This window comes from Lepisma saccharinum, chromosome 15 (genome assembly GCF_977018435.1).
Source record: "Lepisma saccharinum chromosome 15, izLepSacc3.1, whole genome shotgun sequence".
NCBI lineage: Eukaryota > Metazoa > Arthropoda > Insecta > Zygentoma > Lepismatidae > Lepisma > Lepisma saccharinum.
In genome coordinates, this window is record NC_139243.1 from 72992910 (window position 1) to 73010173 (window position 17264).

Below are 17264 nucleotides of genomic sequence, written 5' to 3' on the forward strand. Positions count from 1 at the left end.
CAGAAATCGCATGAGTTAAGAGGAAAGTGTGAGATGGATAAAATTGAAGCCCGAAGTGTGATAAAGTTCCTGCATTTGAAGGGGAATAATGGCAGGCAGATCCATGATGAAATGAAAGCTGTCCATGGTGATGATTGCCCACCATATGAGACTATTGCGAGGTGGAAAAGAAATTTCCAAACTGGCCACATGTCACTGACAGACGAGCCAAGAAGTGAGAGGCCGTCATGCACAGACGACGCTGTCAATGTGAAGAAAGTGGAGTGTCTTCTCCTGGAAGACCAACGTGCAACCATCCAAACAATAATGAACGAAACGGGGCTTAGTTATGGTAGTGTCAAAAATAATTCACGAAGAATTGCACATGACAAAGGTGTCTGCGTGCTGAGTTCCACGCTTGCCGACTCCTTTTCAAAAACACACACGGTGCGAACTTTCGAGGTGGATGTTGACCCTTTTGGAGCAGGATGAAGATGATTCCTTTGGTCGTCTGGTAACCATGGACGAATGTTGGGTCTGCCAGTATGATCCAGAAACCAAAACCATGAGCAAGGATTGGAATCACTCCCATTCCCTGCACTCAAAGATGCAGAAGTCGGCAGGGAAGGTCATGCTCTTAGTTTTCTGGGATTGTCGCAGGGCCGTATTCACAGACTACCTTGCAAAGGGTCAGACCATCACTGGCGACTACTACTGCACACTTCTGGACAAGTTGCAAGGTGCTCTCACGAAAGGCGTTCGTCTGCTGGCCGATAATGCACCCTCTCACTCTTCACAAATTGCGATCAAGAAGGAAAGGCAATGTGGCTATGAAATCTTGCCGCATCCACCCTATTCTCCCGATCTCGCTCCAAGATACTTTTTCTTATTCCCAGAAATTAAAAACCATTGCGGGGTCGGCGATTTGACACCACAGATGACGTCATTATGGAGGTTGAGCAATGGTTTTCATCGCAATCCAGGGAGTTCTACAACGAGGGCCTTCGGAAGGTCAAGAAACGATGGGAGAAATGTGTGGCTATGGATGGTTAAAATGTAGGGAAGTCCTAAGTCCCTCAATATAAAACACCAATTCTAGCTTGTTTAGAACAGGATGATTGAAAAAACTTTACGATACACCCTCGTATGTTTTATGGCAAAATCTTTGTTGCAAATTGTACACTTAAAAGATTTTTCATTTGTGTGTGCTCTCATATGTATATTAAGTGAGTCTTTGTAGGAAAACTCTTTGCTACAAATACAACAATTAAAAGGTTTCTCTTTTGTGTTTACTCTCATGTGTATATTAAGATGATCTTTTCAGGCAAAATCTTTGTTGCAAATTGTACACTTAAAAGGTTTTTCATTTGTGTGTGTGTGTGCCCTCATATGTATATTAAGTGAGTCTTTGTAGGAAAACTCCTTGCTACAAATACAACAATTAAAAGGCTTCTCTTTTGTGTGTATTCTCATGTGTCTATTAAGGGTATGTTTTTTGGCAAAAACTTTGTTGCAAATTGTACACTTAAAAGGTTTTTCATTTGTGTGTGCCCTCATATGTATATTAAGTGAATTTTTGTAGGAAAACTCCTTGCTACAAATACAACATTTAAAAGGTTTTTCTTTTGTGTGTATTCTCATGTGTGTATTGAGGTGTTGTTTTTGGGCAAAATCTTTGTTGCAAATTGTACACTTAAAAAGGTTTCCTTTTGTGTGTGCCCTCATATGTTTATTAAGCGAGTCTGGGTGGGAAAAATCTTTACTGCAAATATTATCCTGGAATGTTCTGAGCCTTTACCGGCCTGGGGCATTTCAGTGTACAGTTAATGAGATAGTCAAGTATAAATTAGATGTAGTAGCTGTCCAGGAAGTTAGGTGGCCAGGAGAAGGGAATTGTAAAACTAAAAATTATACTTTTTTCTATGGTGGTACTGAAAATCATAATTTTGGAACAGGCTTTTTCATAAATAATAGAATTATATCGGCTCTTAAAACAGTAGAATTTATTAATGATAGGATATCATATGCAGTTTTACAGGGTAGGTGGTGTAAAGTTATTTTAATAAACATACATGCACCAACGGAAGATAAAGATGATAATACTAAAGATGATTTTTATGCAGAGTTAGAACAGGTCTTTGATAAATTTTCTCAGTATGATATGAAAATTCTGTTAGGTGACTGTAATGCACAGATTGGCAAAGAAGAGACATTTAAACCCACGATTGGTAAAGAAAGTCTTCATGAATTAAGTAATGATAATGGTATAAGATTGATTACTTTTGCAACCTCAAAGAATTTAATTGTGAAAAGTACCACTTTTAAACATAAAGATATCCATAAATATACCTGGTCTTCTCCAGATGGTAAAACTCACAATCAAATAGATCATATTCTCATTGATAAGAGAAGGCATACTAGTATAATTGACGTTCGTACACATAGAGGTGCTGACTGTGCTAGTGACCATTATTTAGTAATTGCTAAATTAAGAGAAAGACTCTCAGTGGTAAATCATAAGCAACAAAATCTAAAAGTTCTAAAATTTGATACAGGAAAGTTTACTGATGAAAGAATTAAGAAAGATTACCAAATTAAACTGTCAAATAGATTTGATGTTTTGCAGGATTTAAATGATGATGAAAATATAAATGAAACAGACGTAAATAAGAATTGGGAGCACATACGTAATGCAATAGAATCAGCAGCTAAAGAAAGTATAGGATACCATAAACCGAGAAAAAGTAAGCCATGGTTTGATAATGAATGTCATAATCTAATAGAAATAAGAAATCAGGCTAGACTTAGGTGGTTAAATAACTCTGATGATACAAATCTAAACAATTATAATAGAATAAAGCGAGAAGTTAACCGCACGTTTAGAAGTAAAAAAAGAGATTACTTGAAAAGCAAAATTAACGAAATTGAAACAAACAGCAAAAATAAAAATATCAGAGATTTATATAAAGGTGTAAATGAATTTAGAAAGGGGTGGCAACCTAAAGTAAACTTGATAAAAGATAAAGACGGTGATTTTCTAGCTGACCCAAGTGATATTCTAAATAGATGGAAGAACTACTTTAATGACCTTTTAAATGTCCATGTAGGAGATAAATCAGAAGTGAATGAAGTACACACAGCAGAACCTTTAGTTCCAGAACCCAACTTGACTGAAGTTAAAGATGCTATTAAAAGGCTAAAGAATAACAAAGCACCTGGCATTGATTTAATACCAGCTGAGTTAATTAAATATGGTGGAAATTCATTAATGTATCAAATTCATAAATTAATTTGTTTAATATGGAATAAAGAAGAAATCCCTCAACAGTGGAAAGAATCCATAATTGTTCCTGTGTTTAAAAAAGGTGATAAAATGAACTGCAATAATTACCGTGGAATTTCTCTACTCTCAACAACATATAAAATATTATCTAACATTCTTTTAACAAGACTAACCCCATATGCTAATGAAATTATAGGTGATTATCAATGTGGATTTAAACGTAACAGATCAACTACAGATCAAATTTTTCACATCAGACAGACACTTGAAAAAAAGTGGGAATATAATCAAAATGTCCATCAGCTATTCATTGATTTCAAAAAAGCATATGATTCAGTCAAAAGAGATAAACTATATAATATATTAGTTGAGTTTGGAATACCTAAGAAGCTTGTTAGTATGATAAAAGTATGCACCAGTGAAACAGAAAGTAAAATTCGTGTGGGTATTAATATGTCTGACAAATTTACAATTCATGATGGGTTAAAACAAGGAGATGCATTATCTCCATTTCTCTTTAATTTTGCCTTAGAATATGCTGTTAGGAAGGTAAAAGAAACTAAAGAAGGACTAAAATTAAATGGTGTGACTCAGTTGTTAGCATATGCAGATGATGTAGACTTACTGGGGGATGATGTGAATACAATTAAGAATAATGCTAAAATATTTTTCAAAACTGCTAAAGAGATAGGTTTGGAAGTTAACAAAGAGAAAACTAAATATATGCTTACAGGCCGAAACCAAGTGTTAGTTAATAATCAAAATCTAATTATTGATAACAACTCGTTTGAACCAGTTTCCAAATTCAAATACTTAGGAGTAATATTAACAAATGAAAATTATATTAAAGAGGAAATAAAAAGTAGGCTTAATTCAGGAAATGCATGTTACTTCTCTCTTCATAAACTTTTGTCTTCTCGTTTAATATCTAAGAAACTGAAAGTTAAAATATACAAAACAGTAATTTTGCCTGTAGTATTATATGCATGTGAAACTTGGTCCCTTACATTGAAAGAGGAACATAAATTGAGAGTATTTGAAAATAAGATCCTTAGGAAAATCTTTGGACCTAAAAGGGATGAGGAGACAGGTGAGTGGAGAAGGTTACATAATTTAGAACTACATAATTTGTATTCATGTCCAGATATTATTAGAATAATTAAATCAAGAAGACTTAGGTGGGCAGGCCATGTGGCACGAATGGGAGAGGAACGAGGAGTTTACAGGATTCTTGTTGGGAAACCTGATGGTAAGAGACCTGTAGGAAGGCCAAGACGAAGATGGAGGGACAACGTTGAGATGGACCTAAGGGAAATCGGTAGGGATGGAAAAGAGTATATAGAACTTGCTCAAAATAGGGAAACATGGAAGGCCTGTGTTGCTGCAGCCATGAACCTTCGGGTTTAAGAAGGCTAGAGAGTTAGTTAGTTAGTTAGTTAGTTAGCAAATATAACATTTAAAAGGTTTCTTTCTTGTGTGTATTCTCATGTGTCTATTAAGGTGATGTGTTTGGACAAAATTTTTGTTGCAAATTGTACACTTAAAAGGTTTTTCTTTTGTGTGTGTCCTCGTATGTATATTAAGCTGTTCCTTGCAGGAAAACACTTTGCTGCAAATAGAACAATTAAAAGGTTTCTCTTTTGTGTGTATTCTAATGTGTCTACTAAGGTTATATTTTTGGGCAAAACGTTTGTTGCAAATTGCACACTTAAAAGGTTTTTCTTTTGTGTGTGTTCTCATATGTATTTTAAGGTAATATTTATGTGCAATTTTTTTTTCGCAAATTGTGCAATTGATAGGCTTTTCTTGGCTGTGAACTCTCCCATGCATCTGAAGATCTCCTTCATATGCAAAGTTATTTTTTCAAATTGGACACTTAAAAGGTTTCTTTCGTATCTCTATTAAGGCAATGTTCATATTCAAAATGTTCCTTGCATATTGAACAATTGAAAGGTTCTCTTTTGTATGAACTCGTATATGTTTATTCAAATGTTCTTCTTTGAAGAAACTTTTGGTGCACAAGGAACAAATATATTGCTTTCTTCTGTTACCACCCTTGGCATTTTCAATATATCCCTTGGTTTTAGACGATTTTGGTGAAGTTTGAGCCTCTACTATTCCTTGTTCACTTAGATATTCTGGATTATTTTTTGGTTGCTCTTGTTCACTCATTTTTCCTGAAGATATTGGTAAATGGGTAAATAACTTTGGAACATCTTGGACCTGTCCTTCCATATAGCTCTTGTTCAAGCATCTGAAAAAAAAATGAACATACAAATGTAGGTGTGCTTCTAAAATAATTACTAATATCTGCAGTACAAAAGACTTTAAGGGAGTAGCATCTAGTTTTCTGTGCTATCAAGAAATGAGACTGTACTTTAATAATTGTTTACGTGAGATGCCAAGATAACATTACTGTGACTTTCACTCCTTTTACTATCACCAATACTAACTTCATTAAATTCTTCAATGTGAACAATTATAGATTGCAGTCACAAGATAAACTGATTTATCTACTTGCTAATTTCAGGAGTAGGCATTAAACATGCAACACAACAAGTCTAATATTACTGTACTACATAACAGTAAACTATAAATATCAGCACCATGGGAAAACGAGGGACAAGAACGCTGATACCAGCTTTTTAAAATTTCTTGACATTAAGAAGATAATTTTCAATAAATTTGTTTGTATAAATGTTCAAAATGTAACATGCAAAAAATTTCCAAATATTACAGGACCGCTGTTCTTATATCTCGTGCAAGAACTGCCTTTATGGCAGTGATCCTCTGTTGCCACATTTCCCTACGAAGGAACTCACAGTCAAACAACCAATTAGGCCTAGTGTTTGGAAGCAATGATGTTCAAAATCACCGTCCCCAAATCAACCAGTAGGGAAACAGGATTTTGTCAAAATAACCGTTCTGCACTGTGGTTGCACATCAGTTGCTCTAATTGCTCTATAATAATATGTGACACCAAGGGATGAAGTTTCCTTATTTGCTTTGTACTTTTGATCAGGAAAAGCCATAAACAATTGTTTGCTCTGCTAAAAAGCCTGCATCATGGAATAAAGGTTTTCCATCTTACAACTACTGCCAACATGCTTTAAATGTGCCATTTGAAAGCATGGGTGGGATTTCTATTGGGTAACTGCAGTGTGGTATTAAAAAATTTCCAGAGGAGGGGTGGAATTCTACTGACTGTCTAGAGACAGCATATATATCCTATATAGCTATAAACACACACATACATATATACATACATATGAATAAAAAATTTTCTACCCCCATAAAATAGCACCTAAGATACTTTGCTAAATTACTGCTACATTTGCAAAATCAAAAAAAATTAGTCATTTACTTGTATCTCAGATTTTTTGTGTGTGTTTTCACTTATTTTTACTTCAAAATGTGAATTATTTGTCTAAAATAGTGAACAGAACGTGTTTAAGAAGCACAGATCCATTAATTTGCACTGTTAATATTGCATTCAAAATATACTCTAATATACTTCAATATTCATATCCATATACATATCCCATAGTGAACCATCATTAGTTGAATTCTCCTGTCAGAAAAATAATAAATATACTTGTGTGGTAAACTTCTATTTCTTTCATCTTTTTTATTGTACATACCAATAGTTTGCAGCTTCATATAATATTATCTTAATTAGCGGAGACCTATAATTGGGCAGCTAAATGCCTGTTGGTCCCCCCAACTTAAATAAATAAATAAAATAACAGTTCCATTAGCTTGTTAATTCTGAAAATTCGTTAGGAGGGTGAGTGCCCCCACCAAGTTACACATAATTAGTCCAGGTCTCCTTGAATACAAAACATTAGTGATTACCACTACTGCATATATAATGTCCATCATTGTATATATAATTTCATGATCAATTCTTGTTACAGAACTGAATGAATTCATTTTCGATCCTTCTGTATTTTTAGTCATGATATTTTACAAATGTGTTTAACTTGCTGCAAAATTGCAAGACAACCAACTTGAAAACGCATGCTGAAACCGAAAAATATTTCCAACAAAGGATACCACCTTCCGACTCGCCCCAACTTTCCTCATAATCAAAGAATAGAATTATTATAGATGATGTATGTGTAACTTCATCACTATATATGAGTACATCAAGCTACATCCGTGTAATTTTTCCAATTGTTAAATTTTTCACGTGCAACCAACAATCAAAAGGAACTTGCCTCTTTACTACTACTGCCTTCTTGTGTAGATGCACTTGTAAATTTTCAGAACCGATCCTTTGATCAACACAGTCTTCAACGCCACCAGCTTTATCTGTTTTTGTTCATTTTGAAGGCAGATTCCAGACATTGCAGAGTCTGGAACTCGTAATCCTCACTTTATTTTACTAACATTCTAGCTTCACAAAGAAATCTAGCTCATTGTTCTAAAAAAAAAGCACACTTATCTTTAAAAAATGACTTCGTAAAGGACTATTATGCTCGCATCAAAAATTCCATGTAGGCTATCTTCGTGCACTACTGTTCAAGTACTTGGCACTCATACAAATACAGACGTTGTGTGGTGACAAGTTCGAGTCATGTGACAACTCATTTGCAACTTTCACATTCCTGCCAAATTCCGTGGACAAAGAAAAGGGAAATGGGGAGATGCTCTTCAACATCTTTGACAGTTTTAGGAAAATAACAGCCCTTGAGGCCACATCTGCATTCGCCAAAATTGGAGCTTCCAGTTGTCTGACAGAAAATGTTGCAATTGAATGGCAAAGTGGGGGGAAAAAAAATTGCAAAATAATTTGTTGTTTCCCCCAAAATATATTTTCCCCAGGGATAAAATTTAACAAGCAGAGGGCAACATCTTTGCCAAAAATTGAACAAAGGAAAGGCTTATTTTTTTGTGTATTCTCACATGTTTTATAAGGTAATCTTTACAGGCAAAATTTCTGTTGAAAATTTTACACCTAAAATATTTTTCTTTTGTATGTGCCTTTCTATGTATTGGGTTGATGAAAAAATAATGGCCATATTGTTTTGCTTTGTGTTTTGCAAATAATTCTTTCTAATATAAAGGGTGGGCACAAAGTTGCTTTCCCCAAAACAAGTAAGGAAAGAATAGAAATAAGCGAGGTATCACCGAGCGTCTTTTTGTACTAGGACTGGCACTACTATGTCTCTAGGACTGGTAACAATGTTTTCCGTACGTGTTTTGTTTACTGTTTGTTGAAGAGAGTTGTTTACTGAGTGAAGTTGTTATCTTGCATTGCAGGTCTTGAGATGAATCGCAAATTAACAAAGGAACAATGTGTTTTCATGCTACAAGCTTGGTGGAAACACAACAAAAACACAAATGTGGTGACAGCAGAATTCAGGAGAAGATTTCCAGGTGTGAAACCACCATCACGTCAAGACTTGAGAAACCTGAACCAACAATTTGAGGCTACAGGTTCTGTGCATGATCTACAGCGAAGCGGATGACCCCGAAGTGTACGAAATGAAGAAAACATTGCACATGTTGCTCAGACTTGTGTGTCCAGCCCAAAGAAGTCTACCAGAAGGCACGCAGAGGACCTGGGAATGTCACGTACCTCTGTAAGGAACATGTTAAAGGATTTGAAGATGAAACCTTACCGGCGAAAGCTTCTGCACGCGTTACATGAATGTGATCTGGACCGACGTGTTGAGTTCTGTGAGTGGTGTCTCATTCGGAATGAAGCTCACAGAGACTTCTGGAAATGAATTTTGTGGACAGATGAGGAGGCCTCATTCAAGATGAACGGTCACGTAAACAGACACAATTGTGTTTATTGGAGTGATACCAATCCACACGAAATTATATGACGGAAGAGTTAAATGTCCCTGGTGTCACTGTTTGGGGTGGTATTTGGAGTGGTGGTGTCATAGAACCATTCTTTTTTGAAGGAACTGTTACTGGTGACACATACCTTAAGGTGTTGCAGGATGTTGTGATTCAAGAACTTGTCAATAACCCTCGTTTCGAAAACATTCCGTTCGCGTGGCAACACGATGGAGCACTGCCTCATTTTAGTGTTGTTGTGAGGGAGTTCTTGGATCAACATTTCGATGAATGGATTGGTTGTCGTGATACCACAGATTGGCCACCATGTTCATGTGACCTCACACCATGTGACTTCTCCATGTGGGGTATTGTCCAAGACGAAGTGTTTTCCGAGAAACCGCAGGATTTGGTTCACTTGCAACAGCTAATCGAACAATCGTTCAAGAGATTGGATGACAATCCTCAATTGTGTCATGATATTTGCAAATCAGTGCTAAACAGATGTACCTTGTGCATTGAACATGGTGGGGGACAGTTTGAACAGTATTTGAAGTACAAACGACACTTTGAAGTACAATAAAGATTGTCAAGTCACCTAGGTTATTTTATTTGATTTCTTCATTTATTGGGAAAAGCGACTTTGTGCCCACCCTGTATATCTCACTGATTATATTGCATTTTAAAGCTTATTTATTGCTTGATCGATCTGCCTTAAAATAATATTCCTAATGCTTGATTTACCTTACTTCTCTGCATGGTGACTGTTTTACTGGTCTGCTGCCGAAGACATCCACTACAACTATCTGAATCCAAGCGCCACCATCACAGCAGGGAAGTATTGTCAAGAAATCACTTAAATGAACCGGAAACTTCAATCTCTGTGAAATATTTCTCTCGTAGGAAGTTTGCGAGATGTTTGGGGAAGTGTTACTTCGTTGGCAGGAGGTCCGGTGAGTATTGTGGGTGAGGCAGAGTTTCATAGTACAATTCCTTCTGTTTCTGCAGGGTTGGTTGTGCGATGTGCGGCCGTCGGATATGAAGTTGGTTATGTAAGGAGTGAAAGCCCTCAAGAGAGAAACGTTCCTCCCTTGTTATATACAGGCACAGGGCCGCATTTACGCACAGGTTATCTAGGCTGGAGCCTATGGGACTGCACCACAAAGGGGCCCACACCACAAAAAAAACAAAAAAAAAACTTTAAAAAATTTAATTTTGAATAGACTAAAATAAAAAAAATGTCTTTGTTTTAATACTGTGATAATCCTGTCATAAACGTAAAAGACGTCGATGCAGTTATTTTGTGTGTTATGTGGGCTAATTCGGCTGATCTCTTCTGTGGACAGCTCATATGTGTTGAGTCAGCATTCAGGAGTCTCGATAGCTTGGCGTGGTGTGGGAACACTGGCACTGTCTAAAAATAGATCAGTCGCTGTGCTGTATTCATGTTGACATGCACAACGTGGATGAATAATTTGTATTGTGCTTTTAACCTTTCTCTATTGCATGTTTTGGAGATAGACCTACTGTTTCAATTTGTTATTAAAACGTTTTCATAACAACAAAGTACGAGGGGCGATCAAGTTGCTCTAACCCTAACATAGAAAGAGCGACAATAGAGTTTCAATTTTTTTTTAATTTTTCAACATACTCCCCTGCAACTCCAATGCACTTTTCACATCGGTGCTCCAACGCCTGGATACCTTGCAAAAAAAAAATCTTCCGATTAGTCCTCCAACCATGAGTCCACAGCCCTTATCACCTCAGAATCATCAGAAAATTTTTGCCCACGAATTTCATTCTTCAAATGTTTCAACAAATGGAAATCACTGGGAGCCATATCTGGGAAATAGGGTGGGTGGGGCAACAATTCGAATGATGCATCTGCGATAGCGGCCCTCGCAATGCGTGAGGTGTGGACAGGTGCATTGTCCTGGTGAAGGAGCACACCACGGGTCAACATCCCACGCCTCTTTTTCTTGATGGAATCATGTAATTTCTTCATTAGGGCACTGTAGTATGTACCAGTGATGGTCTGGCCTCTTTGTAGATAGTCCACAAGAAGGACACCCTTGCAGTCCCAGAAAATTGAGGCCATCAACTTCTTGGCTGACGTTTGCACCTTGAACTTCTTCGTTGGTGGAGAATGTGTGTTTCCACTCCATGCTTTGCGATTTTGTTTCTGGGTCGAAGTGATGGACCCATGATTCATCCATAGTTACAAATCGGGCAAGGAAATTGTCTATATCAGCACAAAACTTGTCAAGAAGTTCTTGACTGATGAGCACTCGGGTGAGTTTCTGATCTGGGGTGAGGTTTCGAGCCACACATCTTGCAGGATTTTTTTTTTATTTGCAATTCCTGGGTAATTATGTTTTGCACAGTGCCAAATGACAGGCCACACATCTCAGCAACATGACGGATAGTGACTCGACGATCCTTCAGCACGATATCGTGGACTTTGTTAATGTTTTCGGTTGTCATGACAGTTTTTGGTGTTCCACCTGCATGTTCATCCTCACACGACTCTCTCCCACAATTAAACTCACGACACCATCTCTTCACCATACTGTATGAAGGAGCAGTGTCCCCCTAGTGTATCCAACAAGTCCTCATGATTTTTGGATACCGTCCACTTCTTCTTCACAAAATATTTGATCACCGCTCTCACCTCAGTTTTCTCCATTCTGGCACATTGACACAACTTCACTCAGTTAAACCCCTGTAAAAAGAAAACTGTACGCTACTCAGACTTGTAATTCAGAATGAAAGCATATAAAGGATCACTAAACAATAACAAAATAAAAAATCAATCATAACGTCATTCCTTCTATGTTAGGGTCGCAGCAACCTGATCGCCCCTCGTAAAGCTATCACTGTAATATTTATATATATATAGTATCTAGTATTATGGATGGAAATAAAATACAAACTAATCGCCATAAAAAGAAAGAGGTATTTAAAAGCGGAAGTGCCAAACGAAATATTGCAAAAGAGAAAAAAAGAAGAATGAAGAAGTTATAGCTAAGTCACGTCGTTTGACCGATTATATGAAGTTTAAGCCAAGTTCATCTGCTGCTCCAAAAAACAATCATGATGATACACGGAGCAGGCAAACGAAAACAAATCTCTGCGCAAGTAGTGACACCAGACAGCTTCACCAATGAACACTTGAGAGGATCGGGATTGCATGGAGGGGTTACTGCAGTTACCGGCCTTCCCAGCAGCGGGTACTGCTTTGTTCTGCCTATTTGATTTCTCCCCCTTCTCTGTCGCTATGCGCGGCCTTGCTCCAGAGATATATGGAACAAAGTATAAACATTTTGAAACGAGATCTTAAAAGATTTAGTAGCCTACATGGCTGACTCTACAACATTGCTCCAGATTTGAAAATTTCTCTAGCAACAGTGAATAAATTTATAATGGCTTTTTGTAATTTTGATTTAGTGACACACATGATACAGAAAAAACAAACTGTACTAGATATTATTTTTTTTAAAAAAAGGAATAGAAAATTCGTTAAGCAAAATTGGATTTTTTGAAGAAAAAATAATTTAGAACTGTATTTGAAAATTCAGGCAGTCCGTGAAAATTTTCAGGCACCATGGTGACTGGGCACCTGTATTTTTCTACCTCTGCTTATACTGTCCTAGTCTTGTCTCTTTGTACGTACTTTCATCCTCATAATATAACGTCGCTTTTCCATCCACTTTTGACTATTTGCGAAAATAAAGATTAGATGGCATTGATGAAAGACACACTCTTAACGCACAGGCTAGGATTCGAACCTGGAATCTTCCGTACAGAAATTGTGAACACTTGGCAATCAATATAGCTCCAAGTCTAGTCTCTTTTGATATTTTAGTAAAAATAATGATAAGGTTATTTAACAGATAAACTTGCAATTCGTTCTGAATTCTGCTAAAATCAGATTTTTTAATATTCTATAAGTATAAAAAATGTGTAGTAATTCACTGCATTCAACTAATTATATTCACTTTTGAAATGGCTTTTTGTAACTATAAATATTGGAGCCAAAATTTAAAAAATGAATATGAAAAAATATATATGCTGACCAAAGCAGTAATTTATTTTATTAAAAACATAAACTAAACGTAACGTTTCAACCTTCTAGCAAGGTCTTCTTCAGACTCTGTATCAAGTACAAAAGTAACAAGATAGAGAAACAGGGCATTATATATACACAAAACATTACTCCCTCCAGACCATTAGAAAGTTGTTCTGGAACTTTCTAGCAGGTGGCTTTCACTTGTGAACTGTACTTTCACCTAAAAGGCTAAACATATTTACTTTCATATAAAATGTGGTTGGGCTTTATATCTCACGCTCTTTTTCCTTCATTTTCTTCCTTCTCCTCTCCTCTTTCTCTCTTGTCCTTTCCACTCTTTCTAACACCTTCTTCCATTCTTTTTTAACTTCAGTCCCCCATTCCAGTTCAATGTGTCTTATTCACTTTTCTTCTCTATTTCCTTGGCTTCCTTCCATTTTCTCACTAGCATGCTCTTCTCCCTTCCTATCTGCTTAGCCTCATCCCACTCTATGTCATGTCTTGTTTCTCTCGTGTGTTTAAATATCGAATTTCTCTCTCTCTTAAATCGTACATCATCGCTATGTTGCTTCAACCTATCTTCCAGTCTCTTTTTCGTTTCTCCTATGTACACACTCTGACATTCTTTACATTTTACTTCGTAGATATTCCTTTCCTATTCCTCTTCTCTGTTTTCCTTTTTCTTCTTTGCACTCTTCACTATTCCTAAGATGCTTGTCCCTCCCTTCCTGTAAGTTTTAATGCCCGCTTTCCTAAGCAATTTGCATATCTTTTCTGTGGTCTTCCCCATACTCCTTATTCCAAATCTTCTCTCTATTTCTTTCTCTTCCAATTCTCCCCTTCCTCTTTTCTTCCTTCTTCTGTTTATGTCCAGTCTATCCTGCTTCTCATAACCACTCTTTTCCAACTGTTTCCATAGGCTATTTATTTTGCCTTCTTTTTCACATTCCTTCGTTCATATTTTCTTTATTCTGTCCTCCATATTCTTCATGAAACTTCTTTTTGTCACCTCACTTACATCACTTCTTTCGTGGCAGAATACTCCTGCTGCACACTTCCTCTGATGCCAAATGGTTTCAGTTTCTTCTCCTCTCTTCCTTTTCATCAATATATCAAGGTAGCTTAACTTGCCTTCTTCTTCTATTTCAAGTTCCAATAATATCCATCTTTCTTCATCTTGTATTTCTTTGACAAAAATGTCGAGCTGCCTCTTCGTTCCCTTCCATATGCCAAAACAATCGTCCGCATATCTGCAAAACAGAATTATTTTGTCACCTCCTTTTTCTATCACTTTCTTTTCCCATTCATTCATAACCAATTCAGCCAATGCTGGGCTTAGGCTAGAACCTATATTCAGTCCTTCACTCATTATTTTATCTCCCATTATACTGTAACCGTTATTCCAAATGGTTTCCAGCGCCTTCACTACCCTTTCACTATCCCATTCTCCTATATTTTGTCCCATTCTCTTTTTAATAATGTCCAAAACGTGTCCCCTCTTGATGCTCGGGAACATACTTTTTACATCTAAGCTAAACATTGTCGTCTTCATCTCATTTAACTTAAGTCCTTTTATGAGGTCTACTACTTGTTCACTGTTCTTAACTGCTCTGCTTTCTTGCTGTGTTACTAACACTTCAATAACTTTCTTTAATTTCTTTTCCAAGGGTTCCAAAATATTGTTTCTGCAGTTCATTACTGGTCTTAACTTTATCTCCTCTTTTTGTGTCTTTGGAAAGCCCTTCAAACTTGGTAGTCTTCCTGTCTCCTTTATGCATTTCTTGAATCCACTCCTCCTAGTCATGTATGGCCCTATCTTTTATAGTTTGTTCTTCTTCTGTTCCACAAATCTCCTCATATCCGTTTTCTTTTAGGTCTTCATACTTCTTCTCGTACCATTCTCTTTCCATCACCACAATTGCTCCTCCTTTATCTGCCTGCTCTATCACCACATCATATCTTGTCTTGATTTTCTTCATCCCTTCCCTTTCTTTTTGACTCAAATTATCTACTTTTCCTTGTTTTCCCATTTCTTTCTTCAGTATGGCTGCTGTTCTTCTTCTAATCTTGTCTCTTGCTGGTTCTTCTTTTATATGGAACACTGCTTCTTCAATGTCATATATAACTTCCTCATAATCTACATTTCTTTCTTTAACTTTGAAACTCTTCCTAGTTTTAAAAAAGCTTCCTCTTCTTTTGATAGGTCTACATTCCCTATTACCACAACTCTTCTTCTGGTATCCTCTTCTTCTTCCACTTCTCCCATTTCTTCTTTCTATCCTAGTCCCTCTCCTTTCTTCTTCAACTTTATCTTTATTTTCTCTCTAAATTTCTCCTGCCAGCTTTTCATTTCGTAAAATGTATATTCTCTCGTAAAAATGGTGAGACCATCTTCAATACAGTTCACAAGTGAAAGCCACCTGCTAGAAAGTTCCAGAACAACTTTCTAATAGTCTGGAGGGAGTAATGTTTTGTGTATATATAATGCCCTGTTTCTGTATCTTGTTACTTTTGTACTTGATACAGAGTCTGAAGAAGACCTTGCTAGAAGGTTGAAACGTTACGTTTAGTTTACGTTTTTAATAAAATAAATTACTGCCTTGGTCAGCATATTTATTTTTTCATAATCATGGAAACAAGGCTTAATGGTGTTATAATTGGAAATTTTCCAAGGCTGATAAGGAAAATTAACAACTGGAAGGACTTGAAGAGGAAAGAAATACACAAAGACGAACAAGAGAAGTTTCTGAGAAAATGTTTGGAGAAAGGCACAGCACCTAAAGGATTAAAAATAAGTAAGAAGGGAGTTGTTTGCAATACCAGGAGATGGAAGATATTGGTTCAAAAAATGGAAAAAGAACTGATATGGAATGAAATAAGGGCAAGAAGAAAGGAGATAAAAATAATAAAGGAGAACCTCAAAAGAATTGAAAAAGCTATTCAAGATGGTCTCACCATTTTTACGAGAGAATATACATTTTACGAAATGGAAAGCTGGCAGGAGAAATTTAGGGAGAAAATAAAAATAAAGTTGAAGAAGAAAGGAGAGGGACTAGGATGGTAAGAAGAAATGGGAGAAGTGGAAAAAGAAGAGGATACCAGAAGAAGAGTTGTGGTAATAGGGAATGTAGACCTATCAAAAGAAGAGGAAGCCTTTTTAAAACTAGGGAGACGTTTCAAAGTTAAAGAAAGAAATGTAGAATATGAGGAAGTTATATATGACATTGAAGAAGCAGTGCTCCATATAAAAGAAGAACCAGCAAGAGACAAGATTAGAAGAAGAACAGCAGCCATACTGAAGAAAGAAATGGGAAAACAAGGAGAAGTAGATAATTTGAGTCAAAAAGAAAGGGAAGGGATGAAGAAAATCAAGACAAGAAATGATGTGGTGATAGAGCAGGCAGATAAAGGAGGAGCAATTGTGGTGATGGAAAGAGAATGGTACGAGAGGAAGTTTGAAGACCTAAAAGAAAACGGATATGAGGAGATTTGTGGAACAGAAGAAGAACAAACTATAAAAGAAAGGGCCATACACGACAGTAGGAGTAGTGGATTCAAGAAATGCATAAAGGAGACAGGAAGACTACCAAGTTTGAAGGGCTTTCCAAAGACACAAAAAGAGGAGATAAAGTTAAGACCAGTAATGAACTGCAGAAACAATATTTTGGAACCCTTGGAAAAGAAATTAAAGAAAGTTATTGAAGTGTTAGTAACACAGCAAGAAAGCAGAGCAGTTAAGAACAGTGAACAAGTAGTAGACCTCATAAAAGGACTTAAGTTAAATGAGATGAAGACGACAATGTTTAGCTTAGATGTAAAAAGTATGTTCCCGAGCATCAAGAGGGGACACGTTTTGGACATTATTAAAAAGAGAATGGGTGGAAATTTTGTGTGTATTTGTGCTTTTTAGTTGAAGAAATGCCTAAGGAAGCATCTTCTCAGAGAACCAAATTGAGCAATTATGTGAAAGAATTTGGGTCCAGTGTGTTTACAACTGATGGACCGGTGTTTATATTGTAAGTTATGTGACACTTAGAAACTGCTAAACACAAATCGGTTTCTATTGAGAAGCAAAAGTCATGCGAAGTAAAGGATTATGAGAGCAGAGCATGGTTACATGCTGGTTCTGTCTCTGGTACC

General features: G+C 36.5%; 1 protein-coding gene across 1 annotated transcript in view; it reads right to left on the minus strand.

The window, feature by feature from the left end:
* Positions 1-1190: 1190 nt before the first annotated feature.
* Positions 1191-17264, minus strand: part of LOC145999331 (uncharacterized) — a 547081-nt gene continuing 531007 nt past the window's right edge. The window contains exons 4-5 of the mRNA XM_083136272.1: positions 5314-5516; positions 1191-1231 (exon numbers count right to left, since the gene is read on the minus strand). Of these exons, the coding sequence (XP_082992398.1) occupies positions 1191-1231; positions 5314-5516 (244 nt within the window). The remainder of the gene's footprint in view (positions 1232-5313; positions 5517-17264) is intronic.